The 18,778-nt window shown below is 36.1% G+C and overlaps 3 protein-coding genes across 3 annotated transcripts in view; 1 reads left to right on the top strand and 2 right to left on the bottom strand.

Moving 5' to 3' along the window:
• Positions 230-1,478, top strand: LOC104705292 (40S ribosomal protein S20-2-like). Its single transcript, XM_010421262.2, has 4 exons — positions 230-320; positions 417-550; positions 820-933; positions 1,176-1,478. The coding sequence occupies exons 2-4, from the start codon at positions 439-441 to the stop codon at positions 1,316-1,318; spliced, it is 369 nt and encodes a 122-aa protein (XP_010419564.1). The 5' UTR covers positions 230-320; positions 417-438; the 3' UTR covers positions 1,319-1,478.
• On the bottom strand, positions 15,052-15,821 carry LOC104705291 (E3 ubiquitin-protein ligase RHA1B-like). The gene has a single exon (XM_010421261.2). The coding sequence runs from the start codon at positions 15,599-15,601 to the stop codon at positions 15,194-15,196; it is 408 nt and encodes a 135-aa protein (XP_010419563.1). The 5' UTR covers positions 15,602-15,821; the 3' UTR covers positions 15,052-15,193.
• The window catches only part of LOC104709065 (ferric reduction oxidase 2-like), a 3,829-nt gene continuing 3,071 nt past the window's right edge, over positions 18,021-18,778 (bottom strand). The window contains exons 6-7 of the mRNA XM_010425733.2: positions 18,485-18,774; positions 18,021-18,393 (exon numbers count right to left, since the gene is read on the bottom strand). Coding sequence (XP_010424035.1) covers positions 18,254-18,393; positions 18,485-18,774 — 430 coding nt within the window. The 3' untranslated portion in view covers positions 18,021-18,253. The remainder of the gene's footprint in view (positions 18,394-18,484; positions 18,775-18,778) is intronic.

Raw genomic sequence — 18,778 nt, 5'->3', positions numbered from 1 at the left:
TTCTACATTTATTACTTGTGAGTTGTGAGGCCTCCCATTGGTAGCTCATGACGTCTAGCTTCCGAACAATACCTTCAGATTTGCAATATTGTCAAGCCTCTCTCAACAGATCCTCCAAATCTGGCAATCGACATGACAACTAACTATTAGTTATTGGGCCGTATAAAGATTGGGCCCAATAAGTCCACAAAAATTAGGGTTTTTTTTTTTTTGCATAAGCCATAAAACGTCTCTTAGGTTAAAAGATTCGGGTCCGTCCTTCCTTGCAGCAAAAAAAAAAGAGCAGCAATACGCCGTCGAGCTTCGTTCGTCTCCCTCAGGTTGCTTCACTTAATCCAAATTTGAATTTTTTACATGTTTACCTGAATATATCGGTTAATGTGATCCATCGGTTTCGTATGTCTGTGATTGTACAGAAGAAGAAGCTGAGCTGAAAATATGGCTTACCAAGCAATGAAGCCAACCAAGGCTGGTTTGGAAGAACCACTTGAGCAAATTCACAAGATCAGGATCACACTCTCCTCCAAGAATGTGAAGAACTTGGAAAGAGGTATATTTTTTTTTTAATCGTGGTAGCCTAATCATTTCGATTTTAGCAATTCAGTTTTGAGCTGCTCTCAAAAACCATATGTCATTCATTTTGAGGGTACCACCATATAGAAGATGTAACATTCATTTGTATTGGAACCGTTCCAAAATAGGGTCTTTGATTTGCTTCAATGGATTGAAAGTTGGGAACTTTTGAATTTGATGGTTTAGGATCAAAATACTAAAAATCATTGTTTTAATGTTATGTTGCTGCAAATGATATATATGTAGTGTGCACTGATTTGGTTCGTGGAGCTAAGGACAAGAGACTGAGAGTTAAGGGACCAGTGAGAATGCCCACCAAGGTTCTTAAAATCACTACCCGAAAAGCTCCTTGTGGTGAAGGTATAACTATTATGGCTCATCTCATCTTTTATGTCTTGAGAAACACTACTATAAGTGCTCGAGCTATGGATTTATTGTTTTCGGAACCATCCCTTAGTTCATTTTACTTGATATTAAACTAAGGATTTAGTCTTAGAGAAAATGTGATTGTTGCTCAATATTGTTCTCTACTCTGTCACTGCAAGTGTCTTCACATTGGCTGCGACTCTTTTTAACTATTATTGGTTGGTGTTGTATAACAGGAACCAATACATGGGACAGATTTGAGCTTAGGGTTCACAAGCGTGTGATTGATCTCTTCAGCTCTCCTGATGTTGTCAAGCAGATCACTTCCATCACCATTGAACCTGGTGTTGAGGTCGAGGTCACCATCGCCGACTCGTAGATCAACCCTACTTCTGTTTTTTTTTTTGGCTTTCTCTTTTGGAATTCTCTTTTAAGAAACAATCTTTTGGAATGTTTTTGTTGTAGTGAAACCTAAGTTCTTGTGTTTTCTTTAATTGAATAGATTTTGAAGATTGATATTATAACTACTCTCAATTTAAGTTCCTTGGACCTTTCTGATTTTACAAGACTTCACCAAGTAGCCAGTTAGCAATCAATCATAGTTTACTTTATCTGATTTCAGTGAGAGATGATGTCTTAGGAGGACTATTGAAATAGGCACTTTTTGAAAAGTAGTAGCAGAACATAACAATTTTATCGTTTAACAAAATACAACCCATTCATCGCTTAAAATATCGTTAAAATAAGACACAATATGTTTGTCTAGTGATGATCCTTTTGTCTCACACTTTCATGAACCATCTCTTCAGCATCTTCAAACCTCTGATCACTGATTTGGAGCTGCAGGGTGAATACACAAAAAGTCAATGAAACCAGCTAATCTTTTTTATAAACAAATAAAGGAAGAAAGAAATGAAAGCAGATGTTTTATATTATTACCTCAAGCAATAGGCTGAGCAAGACCTTCAATCTCCATTGGAATGACCAATTACACTTGTCTTACTCTGAGATATTTGCCATTCTGCACCTTCATTTGCTGTAAAACACATACACACACAGAAAAACTTGTGTTGGGAATACGTTAATCAGTTTTTGTAGCGTAACTGAAGTATCTTGTCTTGGGAGTTGTTAACTCTTAGCTTGTTGTTTCCTAGGATTTGTACTGATTTCACAGACAATAAGATGTTATTCCGATTCAGGTTTTGTGATGATGCTTCTCTTAATTTTTGTAGATTTTAGACATTAATTGTTTCCCTCTTGTAAGAAGAAGTTGTGTGTTGGTGAGTTACTTGGTTATCTCATTGTTTTGTCTTTGCTCTTTCAACTTGATGAAATTTTCGAGGTCCAAAAAGATGTGATCATGTTCTTGTTTGGTGGACTCTTTCCTGAAAGAAAGAGCCAGAGCTGCTGCAATTTCTGTAGGTATGTATCCACTTCGTCTTTAATTACTAATAAATTTTGATTAAATGAAAACGGCAAAAAAAAATTTCGACAACCCCTGTCTCTTCTCTTCCACTTAGGTCTCATAACCTAACATTCCATCCATATCGTAGCACCGCCACCTCCGGTCACGCCATCATCATGCCGATGGCTCTTCTCCCATAATCTCATTCCATCTCTGCCACCATTCGCCAAAAACCAAATGGTATCGCACCATCATCCTCTATTTTTCAATGGTTTATTAGCAACCGTTGTTTCAATCCCTTCAATAGTACACTTCACATGTTCTTAGAGGGATACAATACGTCCGGTATATCAGTACTCATGTTTGCGTCTATCTATAAACATAAGAACATATTACCACAAAGTGACAAAACATACTTTCCATGAAATATTTTGCATCGGAAGGACTGCATTTTTGGATCTGTGAAACTCATCATCTTCTGTTTTGAAACTCAAATTAAAACAGTATGTGTAGAAATGAATGGTTAAGAGTTATTCTTGAGTATGGCGTATATATGCACGTTCATTTTACTCTGTTCTCTTGATGTCTCTTATGCAGGCATACAGAATAGCTAGAGATGCAATACGATTCGTGAAAATAGTAGTTTTGTATGCAAATATGGGATACATATCTTAATTACATCGATTAGATGTTTAGGATTTAATCGGGAAACATGAAACTGTTTCAGCCCATAAGTGGACTGCCATTGACCATTGGATTACAACCTATGGCTCGTCGTGATCAAGGCAGAGATTTCGTATGAGAAGTGAAGATGTTGTGTTGATTGAAGTTTTATAAGGTTTAGAACATGTCATGGGTTCTCTACTAAAGCTAGACAAAACTGACATAAAGGCTGATGCATTACATGATACATATGCTGGAAGAGTTGACAGAAGATGAAGTATTCCTTGACAAAGAGGATGAAGTACAAATGCTGGTAGAGCAGAACTTAAGTAGAACTTGATGATCTTGGACACAATGATTAACACAAAGCAGAGAAGATAAGATGTTGAATCAAGAACCCTGCAGTTAGATATATCAGAGGATGAATCAAACTGCTGCAGTTAGATATATCAGAGGATGAATCAAACGTCTGAAGCAGTTCTTGTACTAGTCCGAAGTTAATACAAGAAGTAGTACAAGAAGCGGAGTTGAAGAGTTTGAGTACAGAAGCTTGGGGTCGACTTGGACAAGCCAAGTGGCGGCTGCTGAGCTGATAGAACATCTTGAATAGAAGATTCAAGATGGGATCATGGAGAGAAACTTTCCTATCTGTTGTATAATAGGAAAATTGTCAATCCTAGGGGTTGTACAATTGTTAATCTCCCAATTCCTATTTGTTGTATAATAGGAAAGTTGCTAACCTTAGGGGTTGGGCAATTGATGTAAATACCGAGAAGGCGCTTCATGAAGACTTGCGCGCTTCAAGGTTTTCAAGAGATGCACACAAGGTGTGTGGTGTCGCCCCATCAATAAGATAGAGAGATCTTTTGATGGTTTATTCATCTAGAAAAGAATGATAGGCATAGTAGTGCTAGATATCATATCAATTGTAATTGCAACCTTGTTCTAGTGGATTTGTTCTGGACTAGGTCCCGGGGATGTAGGAAAAACCGAACCCCGTTAACAAAGCTCGTGTGTCTTATTTACTTTATGCACATACAATCTCGAAGTTGATCATACACGTACTTGAACATATAGACTTAGCCACAAATATGTCTTTTCAAGAAGGAGAGGTCTGATAGAATTCTTAAGCAAGTGTAGGCTGAGAACCAGAAATATGCTCCGGTTGGGAAATGAGCTTAAAGTTAAAAGGAACGATTTATCATAACTTGGTATAGAAACTATCATCTTGAAAGTACTTGTCTTTGCAAATCAAATGAGCATGAGTAGAGCTTACACGGGGGGTTAGACGAAAAAGAGGAATGAATTGTACGATTCTCTTTAGATAGAGACAAAAGAAAACTCAAAATTATGTGGGAGGAAAAAAATTGTGTGATAACATAAACCTCTCTTTACACTGATTAATGAAACTCAAAAGATTTGATAACGAGAATGTGACAAATCGAACTTATATAATATAGGTGTCCTCTTCATGTCATTTACATTACAGGTTTGACGTTTGAGTTAAGACAAAACGAGAAAAAAAAAAAGAAAAAAAAACACGAACGAACAACAACTAAATCTACTTGGCTGAACGCAAGAAAATAATAATCTGACAAATGAACCATGAACATAGCTGAAAATTTGGTTGCTATTGCGATTAAGAAGATGGTGACAGATGAAGGAGCGAAATCGATCCGCTTGATCATATAGAGAATATCCCGTATGGTATGATATATCAGTCTTGAGTAACAATTATATTGTTTAAATAAATATGTCCCAAATCAAAATCCTATCACCAACACCAATTAGTGAGTTTGATGTGTCCATGCGTAACCTATAAATTGATTTATTTACATGACAAAATAAATACTTTTACAGAATTTTTCAGAAACAATCAACCAAGAAACACAAGTAACTTCAAGAGTTACTACGTGCCACCAAAAAACTTCCATATATATCTTCGAACGTTCGAAGTCATTTTCCTATATTCCTTTACAAAATTAAATTTTAAATTTGATTATAATTAACTATATATATAGTATGTTTCTGCTCATCTGGTAGATTTTGATATTAAATCGTATTGTTATTATATTTAATCATTATCACAAATTATTTATTTTTGTTGTAAAAGTAAGAGATAAAGGTTGTGTTTCTCTTCTTCTTATTATTGATTCATTCGAATAGTACAACATATATAAAGTAGAAGGCAAATCCTTATTATGACTAAATCTAAACCGACTAGGACTTAGAGAACATGGCCGATGGGCCTTACAGAATAAGACAAGTAATGGGCCGGTTATGAAAGTCAATTCCAAGTGTTTTACAACACTCCCCCTTGGATGACATAACCGTGCTGATGCTAAGGGATCAGCGCAATACGCTTGAGGGTGCTGCCTCATTAAAACCTTACCAGGAAAACCCAGTGGGACAAAACCATAGTGAAGGAAAAAGAGTACAGCATGCATCGCTCCCCCTGTTCTAAGCATCACTAAAAGTCCTTAAGTCTCCGCATTCCAATCTGGTGCGTGAGCTTCTTGAATGTTGATGACGGTAAAGACTTGGTGAAGAGATCGGCTGAGTTGTCGCAGGATTGAACTTGTACCACTTGAACTTCTCCGGCCTTTTGTAGTTCATGTGTGAAGAAGAACTTAGGTAAAATGTGTTTCGTCCGATCTCCCTTGATATATCCTTCCTTAAGCTGTGCGATGCAAGCCGTATTGTCCTTGTTTACTACAGTTGGCTCCTTGTCTTCAACCATACCGCAATCCGTCCTGATATGTTGAGTCATCGATCTTAACCATACACATTCCCGGCTGGCCTCAAGCATAGCTAAAATCTCTGCATGGTTAGACGAAGTGGCCGCAATAGTCTGCTTCATAGAACGCCAAGAAATTATTGTACCACAGTGTGTAAATATATAGCCGGTTTGAGACCTAGCATTATGTGGATCAGATAGGTAACCTGCATCAGCAAAACCAACTAAACCTTCTTTGTTATGGTTAGTATAAAATAAACCCAAATCTGTCGTCCCTTGTAGGTAATGTAAAATATGTTTGATACCGTTCCAGTGCCTTTGGGTTGGACAAGAGCTAAATCTAGCTAGGAGGTTCACGACAAAACATATGTCTGGTCTAGTGTGGCTAGCCAAGAACATTAACGCTCCTATTGCACTGAGGTATGACACTTCCGGACCGAGAATCTCTTCATCGTCCTTCTTTGGACCGAATGGATCTTTATCCAAATCAAGGCTCCTTACAACCATTGGGCTAGTCAATGGGTGAGCTTGATCCATACTAAACCTCTTGAGTACCTTTTCTGTATATGCCATTTGATGCACAAGGATTCCATCATTTATGTACTCAAGTTGCAATCCCAAACAGAACTTAGTTTTACCTAGGTCTTTCATTTCAAATTCTTTCTTAAGATATTCAACTGTTTGGGCGATTTCCCCAGAGGTTCCTAGGATATTCAAATCATCCACATATACTGCTATGATTACAAACACTTTGTTTGCAAACTTCTTTATAAAAATACATAGACTGATGGGATCATTCTTATAGCCCTCTTCGGCTAGGTACTCACTTAGTCTATTGTACCACATTCGCCCACTTTGTTTCAGTCCATAAAGGGATTTGTCTAGNTTCTCGAGAACTACTCTTATCTTTGAGCTCAATACCCTCTGGTAATCTCATATAAATTTCATTTTCCAGTGGACCATATAAATATACGGTTACAACATCCATTAACCGCAAATCCAGTTTTTCTCTTATAGTCAGACTTAGCAAATATCTAAAAGTCGTTGCATCCATCACAAGGGAGTATGTATCCTCGTAATCTATTCCTGTTCTTTGAGAGAATCCTTGTGCTACAAGCCGTGCCTTATATCTCACAATTTCATTATTCTCATTTCTCTTTCTTACAAAGACCCACTTATGTCCAACTGGCTTTATATCGAATGGTGTCCTTAAGATCGGACCAAACACATTCCTTTTCTTTAAAGAGTTTAACTCCACGTCAATGGCTTCTTTCCATTTTAACCAATCTTTACTTTGAGTGCACTCTAATATAGACGTGGGTTCATGATCCTCATTTATTTCAAGTGCTACCTTATAAGCAAATACATCATCGATGTCGACATCTTTACGGTTGCATTGTATTCCAGACATGATATAATTGATTGAGATCTCATTATTATCAATACCTTCAGGTCCTTGAGGTTTAGCGTCCCAAACCTCATTCGGTACCTTAGGATTTGCCGCGGCCATGTCTGTAATTTCCTTAACCTCGGTTTGATTTGCACCTTTCTTAGATTTCCGAGGGTTCTTATCTTTGGAACCTAATGGTCTACCACGTTTCAAACGGGCCTTAGACTCTATAGCAACTTGATTATTGTGTTCCTTTTGAACATCAATACGTACTGGTGCATTACAGGCTGATATGTACAATTTTATTATTCTCTTTGGGTCAGCAAAGGAATCTGGCAATTGAATAGCTAGCTTTTGCAAATGTATAATCTTTTGGACCTCTGCATCACAGGCTAGAGTCCGAGGATCTTGCCAATTTAAGGATGTTTGATTCCATGATATTTCTTTGACCAGCTTGTTATTCTCTCCACCCAACATAGGAAATTCGGATTCAGCAAACTGACAATCTGCGTATCTGGCCTTAAATAAATCACCCGTAGTTGGCTCAAGATACTTAATAATGGTGGGAGAATCATATCCAACATATATTCTCATCCTCCTCTGAGGTCCCATCTTAGTTCTCTGTGGTGGGGCAATCGGTACATAAACGACACACCCGAATATTTTGAGATGGGATATGTCTGGCTCATGACCCGTTAGTAATTAGGATAGTGAATACTTATGTTCACTAGATGGTCTGATGCGTATAAGCTCAGCTGCATGTAATATTGTGTGTCTCCAAGCCGACACAGGAAGCTTCGACCTCATAAGCAATGGCCGAGCAATCAATTGAATACGTTTAATAAAAGATTCAGCTAATCCATTTTGTGTATGGACATGTGCCACAGGATGTTCCACACTCACCCCCATGGACATACAATATTCATTAAACGCTTGGGATGTAAATTCACCAGCATTGTCTAGACGTATAGTCTTAAGTGCAAGGTTTCTAGTTGACAATAAGCAAACGTGCGACCATCTGGTCGATGTATCAATAAGGACCATGAAATATCTTAATGTCCCACAAGGAGGGTGTATAGGTCCACATATGTCTCCTTGGATCCTTTACAGAAAATGCAAAGTTTCTTTAGTTACTTTGACTGGTGATGGCCTTGTAATGGGTTTTCCTTGTGCACATGCTACACACGTGAGATGTTTAGGAATAACTCTTCTCTCTTTAAGAGTGTGCCCATTAGAATTCATTACTAGCTTACGCATTATGTTAGAACCCGGATGGCCAAGCCGGTCATGCCATAAAGTGAATTGTTCATTGAACATTTTATTCATTGCCAAATTAGCCTCTATCATATTAATCTTAGCATGGTATAAACCAGTGGCTAGTGCGGGTATAGATTATAGGATTTTCTTATGTCCTTGGGTGATCTCAGTTATATATCGGAACTCTTTGGTTCCTTCATCCTTTGTTTCAACATGGAAACCATTCAAACGAATGTCCTTAAAACTCAATAAACTTCTCTTTGAGCTGGGTGAATATAAGGCATTACTTATTTCAAGATGTGTGCCGTTAGGTAATAAAATGTGAGCCTGGTCGTAGCCTTCAATTAGGCTTGCTATACTCGCAATTGTACTAATATTGGCATTTTTCATAATGAGATTAACAAAATATCTCTTATCCTTCAAAATTGTGTGGCTGGATCCACTATCCACCACAAGTATGTTCTTGTCCTCAGTCATTTCTAATATAGACAAGAATTTATGTTTTAAACTTTAAAGGAATAAAACAAACAAATATATTGAAGGAAATAAAATAATTGAATTTAAACCAAAATAATTATTCAAAATAATAATCCAATCAAATGCAAAGCATAAAACATAAAATTAAATCAAGACAACATTTGAGCTTAATTATCCTCTCTTAAACAATTAGAGGTTTCATAATCCAATAGGTCATCCTTCTCATGGTCGAGATGAACCAGGTTAGCTTCTGGATTTTTCTTCAAATTCTCTTGATAGAGATCAACAAGGTGCTTAGGACTTCTGCATGTCTTTACCCAATAGTTCTCCATACCACATCTATGGCAAGTGGACTTGGTCTTATGTTGCGGTTTAAATAACCCGCGGCCTCTACCCCGACCACGGCCGAAGCCTGGTCGGTTTCAACGGCCTTGACCACCAAACTTGTACCCTTGGTAGTTCCCACTACCAGGACCATACTTGTACCTATGGACATAGTTAGACTCCTTAGTCTCTTTCGGCTCTTTAGGCTCTTGAGGATTCTTCTTTGCCAAGTCAATCTTGTGTGCTTCTGGTAATGGAGTTGTACCAGGAGGTCTCAATGCACTATTCATCATCAATAGCTCATTGTTCTGCTCAGCAAGCAGCAAACAAGAGATGAGACTTGCATATGTCTTAAACCCCTTTTCACGATATTGTTGCTGAAGCAGTATGTTGTTGGTGTGAAATGTTGAGAATGTCTTCTCTAGCAAGTCCTTCTCAGTAACCTCTGTACCTCATAACCTTAGGATTGAGACTATTTTAATAGCTCTGAGTTATACTCATCCACGGATTTGAAGTCCTGGATCCTTAGGTTTTTCCAATCAAATTGAGCCTTTGGGAGGAGCACCATCTTTTGGTGTCCATATCTGTTTTTCAACTCTGTCCAAAGGTCAAGAGGATCTTCAACAGTGAGGTACTGGTTCTTGAGACTCTCAGCAAGGTGGTGGCGTATATGCATAATTGCCTTGTACTTATCATTTTATGCACATTCAACCTCATTATCAATGCATTCGCATAAATCCTTTGATTTCAGATGGATCTTAGTGTCCAAAGCCCATTGCAAGTAATTGTCTCCAGAAGCATTAAGGGCAGCATAGGAGAGGTTGTTCAGCTTTGCCATCTATAAAATAGAAAAACATGCATCCCATTAAATCATGCGGTATTTGAGACCGAACCATGCAACAAAATTAGGCCATGCGGTATTTGAGACTGAACCATGCCAATCACTTAGGGCCATGCAGTATTTGAGACCGATCCATGCCATAATATTACACTCAAAATTTCGTAATTTTAATATGCATGCAAAACAACAATCCTAGATAGATTATATTCTAGTATGAACACATAATCTTAATGTTTTAGAAAAATTCCTTTTACTAGATAGAATTTCCTTTTATTTAACTTTTCCTTTTCTAATTAGGATAACAAACAAATTTTAGAAAACTAGAATTTCTCTAGGATTCCGAATTTCATTAGGATTTTTAGGATTCTTATGCAGTCGAAATTTACAGAAATAATTTTAGCAACAATCAATTAATAATTCCCTATGCAAGTTTCGATTTTAATTTCAAGGATGCATGCAACACACAAGACAATCAAGCACCATCAAACAAACGATCCTAAGCAAATTTTTAACCTCAAGAAATTCGGATTTTAATCATGGAATAATATGTTTAATTTTGCAAGCAATCTAAACAGCCTTAAACCTCAAGCAACCGAATTTTAAAGTTTTAGGGTTTTAGGAAATCAAAACTTTAGGGATTTGTTTGTTGGTTGTTTACTTGTAGTTTTAGGGGTTCTTATAGAATTAGTGATCAGATTCGATACATAGGTTCTGATAGGTTCGATTGTTTTACCTGCCACCGATTTGGGTTTGACTGGAATGGATCCGGGAGCTAAAGACCTCGGATGTATCTTGAGTTGATCTATGAACCACGAACCTCGAACAAGATAAGCACACAAACCAATCACGAGTAGAGCTTGACCACGAACACGCCTTTATCACGAACTAGAACCGATCGCAAACTTGGATAAGCAAGAGGTGAGAGCAGCGGCGGTTTTTAGGGTTTTAGGGTTGAGATTTTCTCAGCTGGTTTTAGAGGTTCGTGCTGATAACATGTTGTAAAAGTAAGAGACAAAGGTTGTGTTTATCTTTTTCTTATTATTGATTCATTCGAATAGTACAACATATATAAAGTAGAAGGCAAAGCCTTATCATGACTAAACCTAAACCGACTAGGACTTAGAGAATATGGCCGATGGGCCTTACAGAATAAGACAAGTAATGGGTCGGTTATGGAAGTCCACTCTAAGTATTTTACAACAATTAATCTATTACATTATTAACATTATGTACACATCAAAATTGGGTACACAATTACATATGATGATGTTTTAGCAAAATTGTGCAAACAATTAACTATGATGAACTCCTAATTTTTCTATAGACCGTTCTAAATGCTTGTTAAAGAGTCTATTTACTTGGATATTTTTTAATTAATAAATTTATTATCAACATTTATATAGTTATATTAAAAAGACTTAAGTGTAGACTGTGAAATGTAGAGGTTTATCTATTATTTCGAGACAACTGGTAATATATTCATCTCGGACACAAAAAAAAAAAAAAAGTTGTGTGGAAATTAAGAAAAAGTAGTAATATATATTAAGTTATTTTTTTTACAAAACATATTATTTACAAAGAAGAGACAAAAATTTGTTTATTAGTAATTCACAAAAATATTTCAATGTTTAAAGTGCATTGAAATTCGTTAGTTATCAAGGGACTTTTTTACAACTCATAATTTAGAAACATATAAATGAATATTATTAAATTATTTTTTAAGAAATATATTAATAATTTCATGTACACTTCATATATAATTTAGAGAAATTTAGAGAAATTTCCTTTTTAGTGACTTTTTTTTCAAAAATACCCCTCATTAAATCTGAAATGTTTATAAAATTTCATAAGGTTTAGAAAGTACTTCTTGATGATAACTGCTACTTGGAGACTTGATCCAAGTTATTTGTAAAATTTTAAGGTTTTATAAGATATTTTTAAAGAATTTACAAGGTTTTTATAAGTTTTTTTAAAAGTATTTATACGATATCTATAAAATATTTATAAGATTTCTAATACGTATAAAGATAATTTATGTATGCTTTTATAAGGTTACACACTTATTTGATTGTACAAGTTTATGACTCTAGCAATCATTGTACCTAATTCCAGTTGAGTTGGACGGCTGTGTGTTTCTTGTAATTGACATATCACTATTTTTGAACACCAAGCCAGTATCGACTCCTAAAAGATTGTTTTCCAAAGCACAAATAAAAGTGGAAGGAAGCATAATAACCAAAGCCCAAATAAGCTAATTGACGTGCATGTTACTAAACATCAATACGACTCCAAGCGGAGAGGCGATCTGGTCCATGTTTACGGTGATATTGTGGGCTGCACTTCACACAAGATGGAAACTCCACCCCCTAGTTGCTTAGACGACTGTAAACGGGATAGTCAACTACATACTCTCCTCCCTTGGCAACCAGCAATTGTATCATCTTCTTAGAATAATTGTGCAGATTTGGCACATTCCCCCAAAATCATCCCACACATGTGGTTTGATATTAGACATTCCATTGTAGCAGCAAAGTCGATGGCCTCTCCTATGTATCCAGTTTTCACGAGCTAGTCCATTTAACACCAAAAGTGTATCACATCTGGCTTCCATTTATACTCATTCTTCATCTTCAGTAACACAGCTAGGAGGAGGTCTTTGGTGTAGGGGGACTGAACATATGCATAGAGGGCTCAGAATGAGAGAAAAGTGGGCTTGATATGTGTCTTCTCCATCTCTCCAAAAACAGCAATGGCTTTTTCTGGATCGTGATTAGCATATGTCCAGATCAAATTCCTACATGCCGCATAGCCTTGACACTTAAGCTTTGAGAAGACCTGACATGCAAGCTCGGGATGGAGAGCCACTCTTGTGTATGAGCTCATTAGCATACCGACGTGTCTGTCATTGTTCTCAAGTCCCAGAACAAGCATCTGTGAATTGATCCCCTGCACCACCTTTAGTCAATTGCTGATGACAGAAGCATGATCAAGACACCAATGGAACTTAATCATCAATTGCTCCTGCAAACAACAACAGAATTAGTTGTTAATTTCTCATATTATCTTTTAAATAGGAAACTCTGCAACAAAAACATAATGTGTAAATGGTGTAAATTACGCAAATAACAATCATTGCTCCGTTAAATTTCAATCAGAATAATCAATCCTCTCGCTTCCTTCTTTATTACCATAGACTAGATTATGACCCGTGGTATACCGCGGGTAAGTTTTTTTTATTTTTTTTAATGTACTATTTTAATACTAATTTTGCTAATATACTTTTTAGTTAATTATATATAATATGTGGTATACCGCACAACAATTTTTGTTTAATACAATCTTAGTTAAATCAGTTTGATTCGACATATTTTATATTGGTGTTGTTAAAATAGTAAAATGAGAATTTAACCTGTATTAAAATATTTTATCAATGATAGTTTATTTTAGTATTATCAGTTCAAACATGTAATATCACATAACCCGTCATGTAATATAACTCGTTTGTGTTATTTTGAAAATTTCATTTGTTTAAATATTCATAATTTTAAACTTTTTATTAAGTTTAGATATATCAATTATAAATTATAAATTTCTTAAAATTTTATAATTTACTATATATGAAAAATTTACTCTATATGTATGTTGAGCACACACTTTTTTATATTAATTGAGTAATATATGTTTGATAAAAAAAAATTAAATCACAATATATGTAGGGAAATACATATTTTTTTATTAACTTTATGTATTATATGATGATTCACTATATTTAAAATTTAAAATCAAAAAGAGATGATACGAGAATAATTTCTTTTATCTGGAATAAATCTTATAAATATTTATATTAATTATTGAACATTATATATATGAATATTTAAAATATTTTAATTGTGTTTGGTTAAAAGGATAGTAGAGAGAGTTAACTAAATTTGTTTGTATATAAATATAAGCATTAAATGACATTCAATGATAAATATTTTCATAAACATATTTATGAGCAAAAAATGTTTCGAAAATACTAGTATAGAATATAAATTACGTAATAGTATATGGTAATAATAGATTACGAGGATCTTGGTGATTGAGAGGATTATTCTGATAGATGATGACCGAGAAAATAATCACGTTAATTGCATAATTTACTTTTTTGACATAAATTATATTACCTGTGGCGAGTATGCACTTAGCATGTGGTGAAAAACAACTGTTGCAACTTTAGGCTGCTGAGCGATTTTGACATACAAGTCCATCGTCAATGTCTTGATGGTGAGCTCGTCGTGTTCAAGTCCTAGCTTGATGATGTCGCCGTGAATCACCTCTACATCCAAAGAACTACCGCTCATAGAACACCAATCCATGCGTTTCTTCAATAAGTTGAGTTGAACATCATTATGAAAATCCAAATCAAAAGACAAAATTAGTAACTAAACCCATATTATATAATTAATGAAAAATCATATGGGATTAACAACTAAATTTGCAAATATTGATTTTTTTTTTTTAGTTTGAACAAGGGACTACAAAAAGCCATAAAGGTAATCTATTTTTTAATTGATAGATAAACCTGTGTGCTTGCTCATTGATGAATGAGCCAGAGAAAGAGTGCATTTTCGCACAAAACCAAACCAATCAATCACCTGAAAGATATCAAACCCAAAAAATCAGTCTCATATTAACGGGCTTAGCTAAATCAATTTATGTGCTCGTACACCAGTATATTTAACGGGCTATTTGGGTTTAGTATATTTAAGGGCCAAAAATCAGTCTCATATTTAACGGCTAAATAATATTGGGCTTAGTTTATTAACTGGCTGACTCTGGAAACAAATAATATTGGGCTTAGTATATTAATGGACTACTTATATTATTGATAGAATTTTTTTTAACAAAAATAATTACTCAGGGTTTCTCGTGTCCTCATCACCCAAACACACCCAAACACATTAATTGACCAAATAAAATAATCTTTTAAAGATCATAATTTTGTTTCGTTGTCAATAATTTTGAACGGTATCGCAAAAACAAAAATATAGTTTTTATTTAGAGTGATTTGTTATCTACAGTATTTGTTGAAGAAGAATATATAAAAAAACAAAAACAAAAAAACGCTTTAGTGATATTAATTAATAGAAACATTCATATAAGTTTTTTACTCTAATTTTACAAACGAAAAAAATAGAAATCAGGGACGATGGGGGTCCGACACAAAGGACATGTCATCTTATCGTCTTGGATCCAACGGTCAATACACGTCTTGTGATATACATGTACGCAGTTCCTCAAACACCGGACTTCTTCGCCGCAGTCGAACTCTTCTTGACATATCCGGCAGCTCTCCGGCGGCGGATTCACCCTTGACGACATCTCCTCGAATGTTGTCGCCGGGAGCATATCGTCTATCGGAATCTTGTTTGTACCGGAGCTGATTGTACTCCTCCTCCCCGAAGATTCCGACCAGTAAACACCAAACAAACGAGGATGATCAAGAAAAGAACGAACGGTTCTGATAAAATCATTCAGAATAACTCCAACAATGATAACTCCGGCGCCGCCGTAAGAAAATCCCATGACTCTTTTTTAATTCTTTATTTTTTAAAGAAAGGTGAATGAGGAGAAACCTAAGAATTTTTAGAAATATTTTTCTATCAAATTTGAAGAAAGAAAGAAAGAAAGGTTTTGAGAGAATATGAGATTTGGCTATTTATATAATCATTTCATTTGTTGTATGATTCACAATTTGGTGTTATCGCGCGTGAAAGGCGAGGGGGGGGGGCGGGATTCAGAGTTAGGAGACGATTGAAACGTACGTCAACGAGAGTCATATAAAACTACTGACTATAATGGTAAAACAACCCAATCATAGGTGAACATGTCAATGGTTAAAGGTGTATGATTGGTCGGCGAAGGACAAGAACGACGAAATAAAGAAAAAGCAAAAAAAGAAAAGAAAAAAAGAGAGGTTCACACAGTTGAAAAGCATGCCTTGGAAGCAAAAGCATAGCATATAGTATATTTTAATCACTAATATAGGGATAGCTATTCACATTTCACTCAAAAAATAATTAAAAAATGATAGCTATTCACTTGCAATTTTTTTTTTTTTTTTTTATTGTCTGATTTTATATTATTACTGAATAGATGTAATCTGTTCAATACAAAAAAGGTGAAAACATAGAAATCACTTAAACTAAGTCCAAATAAGGGAAGCTTAAGCCGACAGAAAACATATCTCCGGAGACTAGGACTAGTAGAAGAACATAACCAGCAGCCAAGACCTATAGTAAAAGTTTACAAAAGGGATGAGAGAAGGATCAAAGATAAAAAACTGCCCAACTGAAACTGAACGAATTCCACTAAGCTTTCCCAAAGAACCTATAAGCGTCGGAGAGTACCCAGAAGACCGGAAGCACTAAGAGCGCACACCGTAGCTGAACCATCATCAAACCGGCAGGAACAAAAGCAGAATTCATACCATCACAGAGAAACAGAAACCACAACCACCACAACAAACCAAAACCCCATGGAGGGCGATCCAAACTAGGAGCAAAGGAGAACCTTGCGAATCGACCTGAGACAAATCAAAGAAGACCAGCAGCTCTTACACGCGGACCCTCGTCGACCCAACTTCAGCCATCTACAGACCCAAAACTGGTAACCTCCTCGCAAGAGAAGAGCTGAAGGACGATTCCACTGTTATTGTCAAGAACTCCACTCTAAGACTCCAAAAAGCCACAGAGGAGAGCTAGTAGATGACTAGCAACAAAAAAACATCCAAATGACAAGCCCAAGGAGCGATACCTAGCTCGCAACGCCAACCCTAACTGACCAACAAACCCAACCTAGCAGAAGATCTCTGAACCACTACAAACCCTTAACCGGAGAAGGCAGACTTGCAAAGAAAACACAAACCACAACTCAAAGCAAACTAAAACCTTGGGTAAAAGCCACAACGACACTAAAACCAACATAGCCTTGATGAAAAACCCGCAAACAAGAGAAGAGAGAGACGAGATAGATACAATACCAGACCAAGAGACAACATACGTTCGTCTCCTTCAAACCACTAGCAACAGGAGCACCACCATATCTGAGCCACAACCTAGACTAATCTGTTAAGAAACAGATCCGTCTCTAACCACATCCAGCTCTCACCGCCGATGGCTTCCCCTTCTACAGCCGTTCTTCGCTTCGCTTCAAAGAGGGTTTTGACGACAAGACCGCTATAACTCTGAACGCAAACAAATCTAAACCAAACAGACCAAAGAAAGACAAAGACTAAAGACAAAGATTAAGACAAGGTTCTACATCCTCCCAGTCCGGCAATGAGCCCGACAGCCGGAAAGGACATATCGAAAATCTAAAAGTTTTGCCGCATCGGCTAGAATAGAGAGAGAATTTTAGGGCAAACCCGAAGTTAGGTGTCATTCACTTGTAAATCTATAGAGCTCTTTTTCAATAACATTTCTGCTGTGATTTTTTTTTTTTTTTCTTTTTTCTTTCTCTATAGTGAGCTACCAATCATGGAATGATTTCCTACTTGATTTGTGGTTGGTAAAAAAGATATAATCACATTATATTCAGAAAAAGATAGCTAGCTATTCACATTAATTCGATAGAGATAGCTAAATCACATTTAAAAGCTCATTGCTTTCTTATTGATCATTCATTTTTTATTTACTTGAAGGTTTAGAATATATGTTGAGTATGAGTGGCGTAAAAGACTAGCTTTGAATAAAATATCAAACTAAAGGTCCACTAACTATATTATATTAAGTATGAATATGAACGGACGGGCTGTAACAACAATCAGGCTTTCTTGCACGAATTGCTCGTAACCATAATGGCTATTTCCCCGTTCATTACTTTCGTGTGTTAGTTGGTTGTATGTGGACGCAAACCAATTTTGTTTTTGTTTCTGTAGTAATTTATCATTTATGAAAGATTCAATAACATAATGGAAACAAGAAACATATCATTTTGGGGCAAATCAAGAGTATAAAATATATTAAAAAAAAAATCACACATTTCAGAATTTACATAGACAATTCTCCACGCCTCGATTTGGAGCAAACCGTTACATCAGGAAATACAAAAGTTAAGAACAGAATGGTACAGAATAGTAGAGGCCATTTCCACAAAAATATTCCTTGCCAAAAAAAACAGACAAGTCCACAAAGCACACCACACAAACAGAAGTTATGTATATTATAAAATGCGCAATCACCAGCTGAAGCTGATGGATTCAAAGTGAAGATTCTCAGCCAAACCAGATGAACAAATCGTGGCCACTTCTTGCCTCATCTTCTCTGGACCGCACACCATCACTCCTACGCTTGAACCTTTGGTCCCAAGTAGATACTCTGCTTTCACAAACATTAATGAAAATATGGTTATATTATTATTGTATACATATCCAGATGTTGAGAATACAGATGTAACATATATACTTACTCTTGAGGTCTGGTCTTTCACCGAAGTGGAGGTTGGTGCATTGAACAAGTGACTCTTGAGGACTACTTTCAATTTCTCTGTTAGCCCATGAGCTAGGAGATAATGTTGGGCTCTGTACGTCGACGTTTTGGACCTGTTTACTGCTCTCAGCATTGTACTTCTTCTTATTCCACAATACAGCTGCACTTGAAGTCACCATGATGCTAACACAGAGGACCAGAAGATAAAGGATTGATCTTGACGCGGCATTGTACATGTTCTTATTTTGATCGATCGGGTAAATGTAGTATCTTG

Source organism: Camelina sativa, chromosome 8, assembly GCF_000633955.1.
Source record: "Camelina sativa cultivar DH55 chromosome 8, Cs, whole genome shotgun sequence".
NCBI classification, from domain to species: domain Eukaryota; kingdom Viridiplantae; phylum Streptophyta; class Magnoliopsida; order Brassicales; family Brassicaceae; genus Camelina; species Camelina sativa.
This window is presented reverse-complemented; position numbering and strand designations above follow the sequence as displayed.

Excerpts from the sequence above, each read along its gene's own strand:
- LOC104705292 (XM_010421262.2), top strand. The coding sequence starts at position 439 with ATGGCTTACCAAGCAATGAAGCCAACCAAGGCTGGTTTGGAAGAACCA. Across the intron at positions 551-819 it reads TGTGAAGAACTTGGAAAGAG|TGTGCACTGATTTGGTTCGT; the intron begins GTATATTTTTTT and ends ATATATATGTAG. Across the intron at positions 934-1,175 it reads AAAAGCTCCTTGTGGTGAAG|GAACCAATACATGGGACAGA; the intron begins GTATAACTATTA and ends GTTGTATAACAG.
- LOC104705291 (XM_010421261.2), bottom strand. The coding sequence starts at position 15,601 with ATGGGATTTTCTTACGGCGGCGCCGGAGTTATCATTGTTGGAGTTATT.